The 19,235-nt window shown below is 43.1% G+C and overlaps 1 protein-coding gene across 1 annotated transcript; it reads right to left on the reverse strand.

Annotated features, from left to right (window-relative positions):
* Positions 1-729: 729 nt before the first annotated feature.
* Positions 730-2,495, reverse strand: LOC133000317 (transmembrane protein 198-like). The gene is made up of 4 exons (XM_061070215.1): positions 2,342-2,495; positions 1,578-2,153; positions 1,043-1,191; positions 730-879 (listed from the first exon to the last, which is right to left on the reverse strand). Exons 1-4 carry the CDS (start codon positions 2,493-2,495, stop codon positions 730-732), a joined length of 1,029 nt encoding a protein of 342 aa, XP_060926198.1.
* Positions 2,496-19,235: the final 16,740 nt, after the last annotated feature.

The raw sequence follows: 19,235 nt of genomic DNA on the forward strand, positions 1-19,235 counted from the left end.
CTCCACAAGTGGCAGTCTAAGGTCTTCACTGTATCCTGACTGGAGTTACACTGCAAAAACAGGAGGGTCACAGAATTATTAGAGTGCTGCTAGAAAAAGTTCCTGCTAAAGTCTCGTGCAAAGAGCTTTCAAATACCGACAGTTCATTCTGTTTGCATTTAGGTTTTGCTTCACTTTGTCATAGTTGTGGCCACACGTCATCTACAAGTACTCACTCACCACACTTCATCTATAAAAGTACACAAAATCATAAATCCATATGACCACAGAGTTAAACAGAAATGCATGTCACAACACAACACTTGATGGCAATAACTCTTTAAGTACAGTACATGTAATGTCAATTAAACTGCTTCGTCATATTCACTACCAAAACAGATAGACACCTGCTGTTGAGGCTCGTACTTGCTGTTATGTATTTAATACACGATGGAAGAAAATGGGGACCTTGCTTTACTTTGTTAGTGTCTGATTTTAAAAGTTTCTCTGAGAAACACAGTGGTTGTAGCGTTCGCCAAGCAGGAGCTTGACACTTCCTCTTACTCCACAAAAAGCAGCATTCTTTGTTTTCACCGACACACTGATGAGGACAAAATCCATCCTCGCTCCAGATCCGTTTGATAAACACCCTCAGCGGAGTGGAGCAGTTTATAGGTTCTACTCTACGTTAGCGAGACACTGCTGAAGAACCGGAGTGCATTCGGTAGTCCCTTCTTATCTCTGTGCTGCTCACACCCTGACGACGGGGGTTGTAGCGGTGAGGGGCACAGTGGAGCCGGTGTCGTACTCAAAGTCGATCATGGTGTGGTTGGCAGTGCCCAGGCTGCTAAGGGAAGTGCCTGTGCCCATTTGTCTGTCCCGAAGACTTTGCAGGTAACTCTGAGGGCAAGAACAAGACAGGCACAGATGAATGAGGTGCACAAAGATAAACGCAACTTAACCAAGAAACAATCCTGTCTTTTCTATTGCACTACTCTGGTCTTACTGGTAAGCATAACAATAATCAGCAAATACAGCACACGCTATTCTGGGTGACACTGACCGGTGCCAGTAGATCCCCAGCGTAACGTTTCACTGGGGTGGGTTTACGACGGTAAGTGCCTTCCTGCCCACCTGCCTGCTGTCGCTTCTTGGCGTCCTTTTCCCGAATCCGCATCAGCTGGACTCTCTTCTGCCGCCGACTGATTACAACTAAGAGCAAAGGGAAAATACAAAGCCATGAAATAAAGAATATTTGTAAAAATCCTGACTAAAAGGTCTGGGCCATCTAGTCCATACTGCTAAAATGAATATCTACACCTCATTGAAGTATTGAAGTTCTTACTTAATTAAAGGAACACAAAGCTAAAATTCTTCAATTCTTCAAAAAAATGAAATTACCCTGAAACAAAATTTTGAATCCCCTTTTTAGCATATATCTGGTCAGTCATGTGATCACTTGAAAGTCATCTTTAATGCTACATATTCACTTAAAGTACTAATAGGTTCCTTAATAAATGTGATTATGTGTGATTCTCTAACGAGTATTAAATACAGGCAATGACCCAACTCAGAGCATCATTATATTCCATCCTCACCCTCAGTGTGTGAGAAGCTGTCATCCGTCAGTTTCCACTGGACCAGTACTCCTATGAGGCTGAGGGCGGGCCAGATGCCCATAATGACCCAGCTGTACCAGCAGAGAGGTGGTCCGGGCGTGAGCCGCAGGCATTCATACACGTGTGTGCCCAGTGCCAACATCTCCACAAAATAATCAGCACACACTGTCATGATCGCTGCCCCGAACACGGCTGTGGAAAGCATGGTGAAGAGCTTTTGCCACTGCAGCGTCAGCACGGCAAACAGCATGCCTGCTCCTAGGAGAGAACCCAGCGGTACCCAGACTGTGGTCGGGGTGTAGAACTGGTGGGTGACCAGCAGAGCGGCGAGGGCCAGGAGGAGACCCAGTAGCAGGCCAGTCATGAAGAGGCCAACACTTCGCACCAGCATCGTGACCAGGCCGCACAGCAGGCCGATGCCGAGGCCGATACCAGCACTTGCCTCTACGCTCAGCTGGGTGTCCAGCACGTGCTCTTTGTGGCACAGCAAGAAAATGATGACCGAGCCAAACATCAGGCCGGACAGGAACATGACAGCCTTGAAACAGCGGTAACCTGAAGGAGGAGACACAGGAGAAATCTGCAATGACGAACTGAGAGTTGAAAGGAACAGGACAAATGGCAAAGAGCCTATTACATAACCATAATGTAAATCTATTGGCATGTAGGGTGTGACTGTGTTATGTCATCCCATGTTTCAGCTAGCTTGATGTCAAGGCCTGTGACAGGGCAGGGAGCCTCACCAAAGAAGCAGTAGATGATTCCAAACAGGCAACACATGGAGCAGATGACGGCAGGGATGACATCATAGTTCCTCTCTATATCCAAGCTACAGACGTCGACCTCAGCTATGCCTGCCCCCGCCCCTTCAGGGCTCAGCCCGGTGGGATCTGCCATTGTGGCTGAACGTGGAAGGTTGTGGGGCTGGCGGAGGTTTGGGACAAGGGTGGAACTTCTGGTGGCGTTATTTAAGGTCCATCTGAGCAGGTTTGGTGACTGCAAGAGAAGAATAAAATGTGGATTAATTAAAGATAAGAAAATGTTGAGTTGGAAATGTTAAAGTTTTATATTGGACAACTCAAGAACTCCAGCGGTACAGGTGGGGTGTGAAATCTTCAGGGTCAACTGAGACTTCTCCCTCTATGCTCTCTATGTGCAGCTGTCACAAACTCAATACACACGCTATGCAACTCAGCACAACCCTGTATTTCTGGGCACATACACAAGCATCTCATTCACTCACTATAATCCATGTGCCAAGACCCCATCTGGCTCTGCTTCCTCTCGGACATGCAGGGGTCATGAACTCGGAGCGGCGTGAAGAAGCAATCACCTGACGTGCGCGTCTTAACTTCATGCAATCTGATTTTAACACAATTTAATAAAGAATACCTTCACCAATACCCAAAAGTCCCATTATGAGGCCAAATCAACGTTTTAATTCACTTGGTTTTTGTTTGGATCTGCACACACTCATAATTGTCAGTTCCCTAAATGGGCCTGATTGAATCGTGAATAAATGATTCCCTGAGAAATCACTGAAAATGTTGAGAAACACCCAATCTCACATTATTAAAGAAAGAGAAAGCAAGTAACCTGATCCACATCAAAATGTACTGGGTTCTTTCCTGACCCATACCACATCCTTCCACCAAGTTTAATGGTTATACATCAAGGAGTGTCTACATAATTTGTGAACTAACAAACAAACAAGTAAACAAATCAACACAGTTTTCATCCTGTTAGAATTACATGGGAAGGAAAAGAAATGGTTCAGCTGCTACGTTTGTAAGTCATTTGGAATCTTTATTTTTATAACTGTAATGTTGCTTGGCCACTTTAACTTAATACTTATTGTAAAGACACAAACATGCTGTTGGGTCAATTGATGATAATAACTAGTGGACAAAATGACTGCAGGGCCGCAGATGTTACTGCCCTATTAAAACCATCTAGCGCTCTTGAAAAATGACATATGGTATTTAAGCTGGCAGGCCTGCAGAGAGCCACAGCGGCTGCAGCCGGGCTCACAGCTTATGGGTGGACTGCTCTTTGTGAGAATGCTGGCCGGCCTCGTGCATGATCTCACCACAGTTGAGATCCGATTACAGCTAACTCACGTTTTGTGCTCAAGACAAACAGTTGGGAACACGCGGTCTGGCCTATTGCGTTTCACCAGATCTTTCTTTTTCCTCTTCTGTCTATCTCCCACCTCTCCTTCTTCACCTGAACATTTCCCCACATTGAATCTGTTCTTTTTACTCCAGCACTGAAATGTGACACTAGGCTGTGTAGGTTGTGTGTCCTGCCTAAGGATGACTTGACTTGGAAAAAATGAAAGCCCATTGGAAAGTTTTGTCTTTAGTCACTCAAAGTTCTTTTGGTACCTATTTCTCTCCATTTGTTTTCTATTAGTGGCGACTGCAATGTCTCATCTCCTTACTGAAAGAGAACTTTGGGGGAAAAATGCTTGAGGTAGTCTGGAGACTTTTGTTTAGAGTCTTTGGAGTTATATTACACTGCTGATATGTGTTGAATACGCATGCAGATATAGCTTAAGATAATATGCTCAAAAGCCGAAATGAGTAGTTCATTAATCAATTACTTGGTTATAATGTTCAATATGTTTTGGTTGCAGGTTTATGTTTATTTGATGTTTGGGTGTTGGACAGATAAACAGATACAAATCAGGACTCTAGTAAATAACAATGGACATTTTTCACTTTTACAGATAAATCAATTGACTGTTCATTGAGAAAACACTTGGCAGATTAACTCCCAATGAAAGAAGTTGTTGGTTGCAGCCTGATTAGTATACAGCTGAAGCATATTATGTCGTAGTATCATAAAAAATACACTTAAATGAAGAATATACAGAGCAGTGACTAATATTTGATATATTGACCACTTTGCAACAAACTTCATAATTTCAATTGTGAAATTACTCAAAAGTTAAGACAATTTTTTTACTGAAGCAGCATAATGGGGAATATAAAATTGAAATAGTCACATTACATAATCAACAATTGGGTGACAAGATTTTCAGATGTGTACAATCATTTGTGCATAACTTTGGGTGCCTGTTCAAATCCACACACAAATACCAAGCAATTTGTCCTTTACAGACCACCACATAATAATAATAATATTCTACGTGCAGACTTTTTAGTTCAACCTCTAAGATGTAATAATGTTTGCTTTCAAATAAGTCTGTGTGTAAAAATGTCTAATAACAGTTATGAATTTTTTGTATTAATTTACAGACTATTAAATGAATGTGCATGGATTGCCTCATACGCAAGGATCAGTTTACACATGCGTGTGGATGTTTGAGACTCTTTTTCCGCTCTCCACACCAAGCAGATTCACAAAAATATGCTGCGCTTAACCATTGGTGGAAAACTGGGACATCTGGGCTTCCGGCGTATTCGTGTGTAATTTTCAAAGTACGAGACAGGCCCAAAATAATATCTAGTCTTTCTAACAAAATAAGCAGCTTCTGGAAGGGTCTTTATTTAGATTATATTCCTCAAATCAGCGCCAGACATTTTAAGATGGAAAACCAAACTGACTAAAGGATACTATCAAAACTATACACAGGGGTCTGGGCACTATGGTGGATCAGTGGTTAACAAAGAGTATGATGGCTGATCCAGTTTTTCCTGTTTGGAATTTACATACCCCATCAAAAATCTGTCAGAAATGCCTCTAGCTCGTAGGAAATTCAGGTTAAACTCGCAACTTCCACTGTGAGTGCGTTTGTCTGTGCATGTTGTGACAGACTGAACTTGCCTGGGCAAATAAGTGAGGGGACTCCAGCCCCTTGTAACCCTGAACAGGATAGGGGGTTTAGAAAAACGTAACAGGAACTTCACTGTTGTGAACTTTTGCTTCCCTCTGGTTTGGGCGTCTCTGTGATCTCACTATCCCTGTTGGTGTTCCTCTCTTTGCTTCCAGTTGACCACAAGTTTGAATGGTCGATTGTGGTCAGCTTATTACATTTAGTTAAACCATGAGAATAAGTCAGCAATGCTAACAGGCAATAACAAAGGGCCAGAAGAGCAAGACTGTGCTACTGGATGCTGCTTTCTACCAGATATAATTTGTTAACTGTGTTATTTGTTTAAGACAGTTAGTGTGAACTAGTTAATAATTCATCATTATTTTAACAGTAATTATATAACTTCTCATGCTTCTACATCTTCCTCATATTACCCCCCCTGTGAGTCACAACGGTGTCTAATGACTAGCAGGCTTGGGAGTCTGTTGCTGACGGAGAATGGAGCCATTATGGTGCAAAACAAAAGACTCTGAGGCCCATACTGTGACCTCTAGTGGCACTCAGAGGAAACTGGGCGGACGAAAAGGGGATCATATAAAGATGGCTGAGAGCACCAAGGAAACCGGTAAGTCTCAACTGTTTGCTTTTAAGATGGGCTCCAAGTATTTGCCATCAGGGGGCTGGTGAGTGATTGGAGGGAGGGGGTCCTAACTAGAAACAGTCCATCTCAATGACGGAACTCTCTGGAGACAAAAAAATCCCCGAAACTTCCAAGCGGAGTTTTTCTACGAGTTGAAGTTGCCTGGCAACAAATTCAATGCGAGTCAACAAGACTGTAAGAGTCTACAGTCATGCTAATAGGGCTAAACTTAAATAGACTAGATGGATACTAGCATCAGCATGCTAACATGTTTACAGCGATAATGTGAACATGTATAACATTTGCAAATAATATTAAGTGTTCTTTTGTGTTTCGTGTCTTAGCCTGCTAACATTAGCTGTATAAGACAATGCAATGTACTGCTAAGTTTGATGTGAATGTCAATAATGTTTAGAGCAAAGAACAGGAGACATTCAAATGTAGCCCTGATGATAGTGGTTGGTGAAATATGATCAAAATGCTCAAAAGCTATATAATGTCATGTTCGTACAAGAGGAGAAAAAAGGCTGAGGATCACTAGTGTCTGCAGGTTTCATTGTCTGGGGAACATGGATGTCTGTACTAAATTAAATCTACACCCATTGCATAATTGTTGAGATAGTTTAGCATTCACCAAAGTAAGTGACTTACCTCAAGTTTTGTAATAGTTTTATTTCCAGCATTGACTAGCTTAAAGTGTCAAATGTCAAATTAGGGAGTTTCAACAAAATGCTGCACATGTAGCTGTAGCTACACATAGCATCAGTATGGCAATATGCTCACAGTGCCAATCCAAGATTAGCATATTAGCATGCAAATAGCTACATCGAGACACAAATTACAGCAATGGGTAAAGGTTTTTCAGATTTACACAGCTTTGTGATGAGTTCATTTCCAGCATTGACACGCTTGAACAATAGAAGCTTGAAACATGCCAAATGTCAAATGAGAGGGTTACAACAAAGGCTCGAACAGTTAAAAAAAAAAGAGCAGATTTCTCTCCAGGAGCAAAGTTAATTTCTATAGCACTTATCACAGACACTCGTTACAAAGAACTTCACAATCAAAGTGATAAAATCCAATAGTCACATATCTGAGCAAAATCTGACAGAGCACCAGATAAAACACATAAAGGGTGCAGATATATGACATAAATATAAAATACTACATGTTACCTGCATTATTACGGGAACTGAGAGTTAAGACCCAATCAGCATCAGCTGCAGATGAGCTATTGAAACATTATGTTGCCCTCGAAACAAACTTGCCCATAAGCCCCCCCTGAACAAACACTGTGGGTCTGAGCAGCACAGGTTTGAGTGCTCAGCTGCTGAGGGACAGGCGGGTCGGCTCCGAGTTCCCCACATAGTGAATTTGGGTGTGTTTAATCAGGCAGTGGGCGTGTGCGATCACAGCCAAGCATTCTGCATGTGCTCCTCCGTCTTGATGGCCAGGGCCAGCTGAGAAGCTAAAAATCTGCAGTTACAGCCTGGCAGCCTGAAAACTTCACTAAGACAACTCTACCAAGAATGTGAGATAAACCCATGGTCTGCAGTTGCAGCACATAAATCATGCTACCTTCATCTGAGCACCCCAAGCAGCTGAAAGACTGATCAAGTCAGGACTGCTTCCTTTTCCTCCAAAGCAGGAAGCTCGGGACCAGATGAGGAAGTGGAACATCAGGTTGCAGCAGGATCTAACCTTTGTGTTTTTGACATATGGCCAGAGTTGGATCATCAGACCCAAAGCTCATTTTCAACTAATGACACATATTTCATCTGAGATAATATGGCAGGGGGGGTGGGGACAAGGTGGCTACCTGCACTGCAAAGAAAGACAACTGGATCCAACAGCAGGAAAGGCAAACCTTGCTAAATGAAGTAAATAATCTCTTAATCGTTCTGGCTCAGGCTAAAGTATATGAACACTTACCATTGTATCACTAAGTGCCTCGCTTTGCGTGCTTGAGACGATTTCAGCTGGGGGTTTGTGAATGGTAGCTACTTAAGAGTTGCTGCGACGTACCAACCTTGCATAATAAACAGCGCACCACATGATTGTCATTCTACACTTTTTCCCCCAGGAGATTAACTGCTGAGGTTTTGTGATTTATATTCATATACATTGGGTTTAGGATCCATGCAGCCATATTCAAACCAACATCAAATTCAACAGGCTTACACATAAGTCACAATAAAGAAATTGATAACTGACACAATCTTGAGGCCCTGAACTCTACATGCCCAACATGCCTCCTGTCAAAGTCACAAAATACACCAAACCAGACATTCCTGTTGTTGGAGTTTATAGGGGCTGAGGCTCTAAACCCTTCAGACCTTTCATTGTTTAATCCAGATTTACATTTCAACACTCAAACATTTTGTATTGCTCTAGAACTAAACAAACACATCAAACTAGAGTTGTACTCAGAAGAACACGTACCAATCATTTCCTGTGAAAACGGTGATCCATGCTGCAACCTTCAACCAAGTTTCCTGATAATCTGTTCACTTGTTTTTGTGTGATCTTGCTCTCAAACAAACAAACAAATCAAACAACAGACAGACAAGTGCAAACAAAATGAATTAATAAAGCAACAAAACTATGCGTTTCAATGGATATATATGCTCCCTTGCTTTAAACCCTTAGAGTGTGTGGCATAAGCAAATCAGCTGCTTTTTGCTGTGCAAACAATGCAAAGACAACTACACTGCGAAGCCCATAGAATAGATTTGCATACACAGGCTTGAGTCGTGGAATGTAGCTTGAGTGATCCCAGTTGGTCCTTATTGCATTGTGGGTGCATTCACAGCTTTAAACCCCTAGTTACATAACAAATATGCCATTATAGGTCAGAGTATTAAGCACAACCTCATCAGCGTGACTTCTGTTCCCCTTGCATGGCTCTTAGACACCACTAACCCTCAAGGTGTATTCTCTTCTGTCGGTTGTCTTGCCATGGTATCACATGGACTTTTCCTAGTAACCCGCTGTTTAACCCAAGAAGTAACTAAAATTCTAAATCAGACATGAACCTTCACGCAAGAACTTACAACTCTCTGACAACATATGACAAAAATATTGTGTACTGTGCTGTGCAGTTGAACTTTCTTGAAACTTTCTGAAGTCTCTTCATCAAAATTCAAATATTTGTGACCACAGAGTCTCCAAAGTAGAAGATTTCCTGCAAAACAATCTCTGATATTTGCCTCCTAAAACTGATTTAATTTTGCACAATGCAGTCGGGGGTTCCCAGAGTTTGTTCATTACCCAGTTATGAAATAGAATATTTTGATATTCTGCCATATTCTGCTGCACTCATTTGATTATTTAAGCCACACTGGTAACTGCAGGTCTTCGGTCTCTTGTCTTAAAGGACATTAAATGATTAAACCCCATTTTCGCTGACAAATCGATCGCCCCGTGGCCCCAGACCTCAGTGATTTGTGGCAATAGTTTATTAGTTCTATATGACTTCTTTTCGCTCATAATCTCTCCATCTCATGCCTGCCTGACTTTGGTCTCAACAATAGAGGCCATTCAACTCAACTGCAAAGAGCTACTTATAGTGACATGAAAAAAGATCAGAAACACAATGAGGGGCCTTTAGAAGGAAGTCACATGTCAGTAAGCACGTGTGTATGCTATACATCAGAGCTACACATGGTCATTAACATGGTAAAAACCATACAAACAACTAATATCCCTCCATCAAGATAGAGCTCTGTGCTGCAGTAAGCTGGAGATGAGAACCAGCAGCAGAGGAGGCAGCGCACAACGTGTGCAGTAAGGAGGGGCAGTTCCACAACGCTCCATTAGGGTTTGTGGTGGAGGGCAACATTTAGTAGGCGGTGTGGTGGAGTCTGATGTCCATATGTTTGTGAGTGCATGACGGTGTAAGGGATCATTTATGTTGCTGATGAACAGCACGTTGGCGTAGAGAAGCTAAATTTGCCATCCACTGAGCAGTTTGTATTTGAGCAAGACAACAACACGCTTATTTTGTCCATGCATGTTTTGACCTCCCTGTGAAGATGAGCTGGAATAAATTTGATGAGGAATCATAATACTTATAAAGTGTTTATTTTAAAGCTTTACTAGGCTGTTGTCAAACTTCTGGTTTTTTTTTTTTAAAACACACAGAGTTTACAAGTGTCCAAGAAACAGACACTTAACAAAAGAAAATAAATCAAACTAACCACTGATTGAATTGTGATCGTTTTTGGAACAAGGGGAGTAAGGACACAGTGGTGGTTTAAACCTCCAGGCAGGGCCTATACGTCTGCAGCTCTCCCATCGCAGCTCTGTCATTTAGAGCAACCCTCTTTGTCAAATTCCAGCCCTGCAATAATTGTACCTCCTACAGCGAATCTCACGAGCCTAAAATATCACGTATGTTCGTCCTTTTCCAAGCGAACGCAACACCCGCCTCATGTCATAACGATAACCAGTGGTTAGGGCCTATAAGTAGCCTACCAAGGGGTGTTTTAAAATGACTGGTATCAGTTCTGTGTGGTTTCCATGTGACAATGGGGCTTTTCTTGCACCCAGAAGTCTCCGGCTCATTCCCATTGCAGAGTCTAACACAAACTCTTGTTCTTCACATCAGTTCCCAGCGTAAGGCTATTTCTGGGACAATCATTGAAGAAGAAGCTGCTAGGTTGGGTGGGTAGCTTGTTAATTATATGCAACCTTTTGCCTTCTCGAAGCTCTTGCTCAAACTCCAAATGACCTCTGTGTTACTTTCATAACTGTAAAGGACTATTTAGTACTTTTCTGCATTTTTATCACACCCATGATGCACTTTCCAGTAAGACAAGAAAGTCAGAGATAGAGGATAGGAGCCTCCTTATTCGCAAAACCACAGCAATGAGGCCACTAGTGATTTTACAGTACAGCTCTTTGTTAACGCTGCTCTTATTCATAATGACAAGGCCATAGCTCATCATTATTTAGATCTGTGGACAGATTCAAGGGGCCAGAGCACATGGTCTGACCAAGCTGGAGTGTTAACCCGACAAAGCTGAATACTTCTGATACAAACTCGGATTAATAATCAATGCTCAAACAAGCATCATTGTCAAAGTACGTGTGCATCTCTGATGGATTAGATCTTAAATATATAACAGAGTAGGTGCTGACAATACTGAACACGACTCTGCCAGTTCTTCAACATACTCTTTAGAATACTGAATGAATGCGTTTGAAAGCACAGTGACAATGGTATTGGAGTCAGCTGTGACTATTATGAAAGTTTTGTGTATTTACTTTTACCTCATACAACAAAACATAAGAGTTAACCAATGCCCCCATCTCTGTAAAGTCTGAAACCGCAGCACGAGAGGATGCCGGCAAACACCTTAATTAAAAGAATAAACCTTCACCTATGGCTCTGTTGTCTTAGGCGGTGGGAAAAAGACTGTGTTTTCAGAAGAAAGCAGATGCTAACACAGCAATTACCCCAACTTCAAATTAAAGCTCGTCCTCATAAAATGGGAATTCCTGCCTTGCCGAGCGATGAAGCCGTCTGCTCAACAGCACTCCCCGGAAGGCTGCTAAAGGTCTTGTTGAATGTCATATTGTGTGGTTAAGTCTTTAATATTCTATAAAAACAAAACCTTGTGTCGCGGCTAATTAAAAAGGAACTACAAAAAAACTCCATATGCAGTGTAACTTTCATCCATCCCTGCTCTTCATGCCTGCTTTCCCTGCCTCCTCTTTTTGATTCCCAAGGCAGGGAAGGGTTTCCTTTCTAGTTTTTCAAAGGGGGCAAAACCATCTGGTGCAGGCTGACAGAGTAGGTCATGTAGATTTTGGGTTGGGGGCTGAAGGGGGGGGGGGGTTTACTGAGTCACTGTATCTACAGACTGCTCTGCCCCAGTACAGACAGGCCCGTAGGCTGTCATCACATTGTCCCGAAAAAGCCAAGAGGCACTCCCAGCCTGGATCCCACAGCAGAACCACGAACCACCATGTGCAGACATGAAAGAAGTGAGAGACAACAACCTGTGGAGTCAGAAAAAACATAGGGAACATTCGTCTTCTGTCAGTTTTTTTTTGCAATCTGCTGCAAGTCGTTATCCAGTGAAAGCAGAGCACCGGAGGACTTCGGTCCAAACGGCTGGTTCAGTGCATAATAATAAAGCCCTGATTATCCTGCATCGTTATGTCTTTGTCCTCAAAGGCTGACGGATAAGTTGCATGATGTCCCTCAAGTGTAAAAAGCTGTAAAACTGAAAGTGGGGGAGCAGCCACGGAAGCAGTCTGCTCGGCCTACAGCTACGTGTTCTTACAAACTGTGATCAGCCTTCATCTGGTGGAGGAATCACTCAGCTGTAATCAATCAATCAATCAACCGATCACTCCTCCCTTTGCACGGCAGCCATTTTGACATGAAACAGTCTGTTAATTGAGGCTCCATCTAAATAGAGCACAAGCTCATGTCACACCTGTGTTTACCATAGACTGTATATATGTTTACCTCTTGTTTCAAGTCAAAATGGCTGTCGTGAAATGGCTCTATGCTGCTGATCGATATCCAGGTGTTGAGTTACAGAGACTAAATAAAAACATATGAACGCATGCTGGGGTTTGAAGGAGGACACAAACACACACACACACAAACAAACAACAGAGAGAGTGACACACACACACACACACACACACACACACACACACACACACACACACACACACACACACACACACACACACACACACACACACACACACACACACACACACACACACACACACACACACACACACACACACACACACACACACACACTTCATTAAAGTCTCAAAGTGAGAACAGAGGAACTCACCGGTTCGACTCTTCGCTCCTGTCAAACAGGAAACACTGTTGACACACAGAGAGTCGTCGGCAGGGTACCAGGGAGAACCGGTTTTCTCCCCACGTCCCCCTCTTCTCTTCTTTCTTTAAAAACTCACGGTAACTCAGGCTTCAGCAGCGGCATCGCTCGGCTCCTCTCTCCCGCTCCGCCTCACTCGAACCTCCCGGTGGGACCGCGGAACTCCCCCGGGGAACAGATGCGAGACTCGGGTCAAACTTTGGGGACCGCTCCGGCTCCTCCGGGCTGTGACTCCTCACTGCTGCTCCACGAGTCTCTGGAAAATGTTACTGATCCTCCTCCTCCTCCTCCCTCCTTCCTTCCCTCACACGCCTCCCCTCCTCTCCGCCTCTGGAAGCTGCATTTCAAAACAAAGGAGGAAGAGTGTCCCCCCCTCTCTGGCTCCATCCAGCGCGTCCGTTGGTCTGTTGGCAGGGGCGGCTGGGAGGGGGGGGCTGAGGGGCAGCAGAGACACATGAGACCCCCCAGACAGTTACTCAACTCCGGAGATTCTCCGCCTTCTGTCCAAAGGAGGTCTATTTGTGAACGCAAATGTCCTCCACAGTTTCTGCAGACCTTCTCCGCCTGCTTTGAGTTTTTTTCCCGGTTTCTTTCCGCTTAAGGCCAATTTATGCTTGAGCGTATTTTGTAAAACGGATAGATAAGACCGCCCTATCCGTCGTGAAACGCCCTCTCCGAGTACTTCGGACAGCTTTTCGTACAGGTCTGATTTTTCTAACTTCTCCGTGTTGTGTCGGAGAGCCCGCGGACATCTCTTGGCTGTGATTGGTCCGCGAACGACATCATTTCCGTATGTCGTCATTTCCGTACGACGTCATTTCTGTTCGACGTCATTTCCGGACCTGTAACTTCCTGATTCACAATAAATACATACACAACTACGATTCTACGATTAATGTGACGTGTGTGTTAAGCCAGGGGAGTTGTTCGGCTGACGGTGGCTCGTTCGAGCACTGACGACATGTGTGCACGGTCACAGACGGTTAGAACGAGCTTTCAAAACGGCGCTAGCAGGCTAGGCTAGCAGGCTAGGCTAGCCACCATGCTAACTGCGGTGGTAACAGTGCAAGAACCCGCCGTCACGACTTTAATTCCACTTCTATCATGACACTGTTTCTATAATACCGCCAGGTTAGAAGCAAACACTGGGTAGTAGTTAGTGTCGGGAGTCCCTGCTGACTGTGTGTGGAAGCTGGGCTTGAAGCTAGCTGGGAGGGGAGCTAGCTAGCTACATGTAGCCTCAAGCAGATTCAAGCTGTAGAATCAGCAACACAGTTCAGAAACAAGACCGGGGAACCGCTGCGCTAAAAAACGATAACATCAGCATCTTGACCCGCTGGGTGTCACTTTATTTAGTTCTGTTAGTTGCCATGGTTCAGTGTGTGGGACGCAAGCTAACATGTAAACAGAGACACGTGGACTTCTTCTTCCCAAATGGGGTAGGCTTCTCTGAGCTCGTCTTCCGTTGCGCCACCTATGGGTTTGGCGATGAATTTTTTCCGACGTAGAGTGTCGGAGAAGTAAAAATAAAAAAGACTCCTTGCCCCTCGCTGAGACCTCTCCGAGAAACGGACACGTAGTAGTATATAAGAGCCTTTATTTACAAATTCGTTGGCGTCTCTGTTTACTTCATAACGATGATGAGTGTTAAGCGGATCATGGTGGAGTCAGAGCTGATGGATATTGAAGAGCAATTACTTTTCTAAAAAAGAAATCTCTTTTCCAGTCGGTCCATATTCATCCATGTTCATTCCTTCACCTCAATTAAAGATGGCGGTGATGACGCATTCCTGAAAGGCTGTCTGCCGGAAATGCGATGCCACCAAGAGGACCAATCACAGTTCTTGAAGTCCTAGTTACATTTTTGGGGGGCTGCACATCAGGGTACAGCGTAGGGTCTGACGCAGAAGCACGAATTGGGCTAACACGACAGAAGCAAAAATAAAAGTGTTGATGTGCTGTAAACAAAATCACTTGATCTCCGCAACGGAATTAAAACGTTACTTCCTGCCTCTGTCTGCTTCACATGTGGAAAATTTGTCCTGTCATGAACATCCTGAGCAGAGAACCTACCGCTGCGTTGTTCATGTGTGAAGGTAAAACTGTGGAGAAAGTCCAGACCCAATTCTCCGAAGATCCTCTGCAGGACCTGTCTGAAAACATCTATGCACTGAACTCAAGATGGTCGCCAATGTCCAAGTCAGCTGTGCGCACAAGTAGGAGTTCTTCATCTCCCATGTGAGAATACAGCAGAAGATTATTCAGAGGATTGACCGTGGGCAGGCAAATTTCTAAAGCCGTTTTCAGACATGACATTCAGAGTTTGTGTTCCACACATGAACAACACAGCAAGAGATTCTCCGCTCACACACGTTCACAGCAACACAGAAATGACTGTTCTGGTGAGGAGTGGCGCAGCATGCAGAGGCAGGCGGTAACATATTCATATCAAAGGAAAGAATGAAAGAAACCTCAAAAGTAAAACATAAACACAATAATGTTATATCAACTTTTGACAGATGATATAAAACCGACAGTGAAGTTTGTAGTCTAAGTTCTCCAGGTAAACTTTTTCAGAAGCTTTGAGCCCAAGCAGCAAAGCCGTGTGGTCTTCAGCTTTAACTGATGAATACCATGCAGGGCGTTATCAGAAGATCTTAAGCTGTGGGCTCCTGATATATACAATGTAACTTGATTTCTTTTACATGAAAGCCCTATTCAAGTCAATTAAAATGCAACTTTATAACAATTTGAAAATGAAAACATGCATTTGACATTTCATTTATTTTTCATTCACATGCAGCAAAGATTGTTTCGCAACCAGAACATAGAGGGAAACGCCTGGAGGTCGTATTGCACACATGTGAGTAACAGATGCATTGTGCCGCTCATTATATTGAGCACGCCTTCAGAAAGTAGAAACCAAAGTTTTGTTAATGGAAATCAAGACCTGATGTTTCATTTAAAAGCCACAGAAAGTGATAGAAATCACACTTCAGGGGTTTTTGGTTGACACGTTTCCCTCAGTACTTACATCAAAACAAAGGCTCAAACATAATGCCTTGATTAAAACTAAGATGTTTTACTTGAGGGAACAATCATTGAGTGGCTTTTCTGGAATTTCTGAAAATATCACATTACACATTATGCTGAAACTGGACTTTTATAAGAGCACCCCACAATGTCAGGATAATGTACATAAATGCATAGAAGGAGATATTGGGTTGTAGAAGGCCTCTTCGGTGATTCTCCTGCTGTGGGTTTCTTTAGGTTACTCAACAATCACAACTGTTGGGAAAATAAGATGAAAAACCTGTCTGTTCAGTTGTGAGTTGGAAACATCGATTTGTCACGATTTCCCGAAGTCGAGTGGAGTGAAAATTAACTTCATGTTGCAACACAACAGGAGGCACACCAGAGTATTAAAGGGACTCTTACCTTTGTTGCATTTTTACACTTTTTGTGGATAAGGTTAAATTGGTATTAATAAGGTAATGACACTCTAAAATGCAAGACAGACCCACCAGGAGTTAAAGCAAACAATTATTTCACTCTCGCAATATTTAGTGAAAACTTCAACCAATAAAATTCTTCGGACCGAAGGACCTTATTGGCCGACAGACCTGTCTGTTTGCTGCATGGAAACAGACAGGAAGCCCGTCTGCTTCTTGTGGCGCATTCGGGCCCGCGTCATCAAGGCGCGTCCTCAACTATAGGGTTTGTTTTGATTCCACGGCAGACAGTAGCGAGTAGCGACCGTAGCGACTGACGATGGCAGACCAAAGTGGTCCACGGCGTACTGAAACAGCCGCTCCCAGGGGGAAAAACAAAAGAAAAAACACCGCGGATGGGAACGAGGGGGTGGGGCATTGGAGGAAGGCGGGATGATTCGAATGTGCTGTAATTCTCAAATGCAACAAAGGTAAGAGTCCCTTTAAGTATTAGGGATTGATTGCATTTTCTCTCTCCAGTTCGTGACAGTTTTTTGTTTGCTTTTGTGTATTTTGGATTTGAGCTGTGGAGCAGAGATTCTGACGTTCACAGGAAAAAGACGAACCAGCATCTTTACTCAGCTTCTAGTTTTAGTATCTGATGTTTTTTCAGGAGAGGAAGATGCTAGTGCTTATGGAGCTTGTCAACAATGACATCACCTCCTTCCTATGAAGAGCACAAGAAACTAAGAATCTTTTAATTGTCCCCATATTAAATCATCTTGGGCAGAATGCTCAAACACTTTTCTACTGCTATATCTTCCTGGAAATGTGTTTCCACAATGATCAAGTCACTTCAAGAAATCGTAGAATCTAGCATGGCAAAAGCAATAATCGATGTATCTGAATGATCTGCACACAGGACTATCCCAAACCCATAAAATGATCCCCATTTGTTTATGTCAACGGTGAACACCCTGCCAGCCGTAAACAATGCACACGTGGGAGCAGTTGTGGAGCTGTTAGCATTGTGGCCGTACTGTCTACAGTCGTTGTTATAAATAAATAAGTATATCCTGTCCCTGGCACACCACACAGCCACCTCCTCCTCCTCCTCCTCCTCTTCCTCTGCCGTACCCTGCGGAGAGGAATGAAGCGCTCCCACAGTCTCTGCACGCACAGCTGTAGGTCATTCCCTCTGAAAGTACCAACACAATCCTCAGGGTCTTGTGTCACCAGTTGGTGCTCCATGAGCCCAGCGAATTCCCAGTGCTCCTCAGTGTGTAGCAGCAGGAATACAAAACGAGTTAGCCTGTAATTCAACTTGTCCGCCTTCACATTCAAATTCTGGTCACTGTCTCAACATGTGGAGCTCATTACTGGCCCAGTATAGACAGAGTTGTATGTTAGTCATGTCTGCATTTCATCTCTATGTTGTCTTATAAAGGGATTTTGGTAATTGTTCAAATATGTACAATTGTGGATCAGCTCTAAGCCATTAATAAGGACCACATTGCATTGTCAAGTTGTACAAATCTGCCTAAAAGTCTGCACTGCAAATGACTAAGAAGGCTCCTTACAGCAAAAGTTAAGCTATACTACTAACCAGGGCTCCCTGGAAAGCATTTATATTTAATTGATTATCCCGGAGAAAAATAATAAGTTGAGTTTAAAGTGTTCTATAAACTTCTTAATAAATCTATAATTTATCCAGCACTTTTACTGATGATTCAAGGTTTTACAGTCTTTCAAATAGTTTGCTTTGTGAGATGAAATGCTATGAGGACAGAGTGTCCAGCTGAAAGAGGCTCAATGCCAACAACAGAATAACTGGCAACTCAAAACCTGGCAACTCATACATAACCTGGCAACATATATGTATCACTTCCTCCTGTTAAAACTATCCTGGATACAAACATTGCCATCTTGCGCATTTGGAGCCAGAGTCTGCCAAGAGGCGATCAGGGGATGGAGCACACACTAGATCAATCTGTCAATTATGACATTTCTATATTCATTTCTATCAAATAATGTTCACTGTTTAATTTAGACCATATCCCATCCATTAACATGGAGGTGGTTGGATTTATGAACTGCAGCCAGCCGAGAAACAGTGGCTTCACTTTTAGGGAGCTGTCATGTTGATTTTTTTTTATACAGTCCATGGGTACAGCATTGAATATTGCATGTCTAACAGCTTTTCCCATATACTTTAATATGATGAGAAAAACCCCATCTAAGTATCTGAAAATGAAAATTGCACCAGCATTTTAATTTGTATTGCAACAACCCCCTACATACATACATGGGAAATTATTTTGCTACAGTGGATCTACATTTTGATATTCAGGTTTACACTATGGATTTAAACTAGTCCCCTTCAGGCTTCCATACAGCCTGGTTTAGCTTAAATTCATGGAGACATTTAAGGCATTTGTGTGCAGAGGAAATTATGTCCCTTTAACCTCTTAGCTCCAAGAAGAGCACCCACCCACTAAACACTGTGCACATATGTTGAACTCACAGCAGTATCTGTAGATTGTCAGATTCTGCCTTTGGCTCGGTGGGATGGGGGCAGAGCAGATGCTGTGACAGGAAGTTACTAACGTGGTCCAGATGTGAGGACAAGAGACCACCGCCGACACAGCTGGAAAATGTGAACCACTACAGGCAGCGACTGCAGATGGACACGGGATCGCTGTGTTAAAGAAAGCTCTGTCGAATGACATATGTTCATGTCATTCTAGTAGAAAGTGCAAGACACAAACACAAGTAAGGATTTAGTCTTTCCTGAGCCTGTCCTCGCTCACTACAGAGGGACACTCAGAATTAAGATTTAAAAAAAAACTTATAAGTGATACACATGTATTTAAAAAAGTTCAATTCAGATATTCTACATACGATACATGA

The sequence above is a fragment of the Limanda limanda genome, chromosome 4 (assembly GCF_963576545.1).
Source record: "Limanda limanda chromosome 4, fLimLim1.1, whole genome shotgun sequence".
In the NCBI taxonomy this organism is placed as follows: domain Eukaryota; kingdom Metazoa; phylum Chordata; class Actinopteri; order Pleuronectiformes; family Pleuronectidae; genus Limanda; species Limanda limanda.

Coding starts and splice junctions, on each gene's coding strand:
- LOC133000317 (XM_061070215.1), bottom strand. CDS start 2,495: ATGGCAGATCCCACCGGGCTGAGCCCTGAAGGGGCGGGGGCAGGCATA. Junction 2,154..2,341: donor AATCATCTACTGCTTCTTTG/GTGAGGCTCCCT, acceptor CTCCTCCTTCAG/GTTACCGCTGTTTCAAGGCT. Junction 1,192..1,577: donor CAGCTTCTCACACACTGAGG/GTGAGGATGGAA, acceptor CTTTGCTCTTAG/TTGTAATCAGTCGGCGGCAG.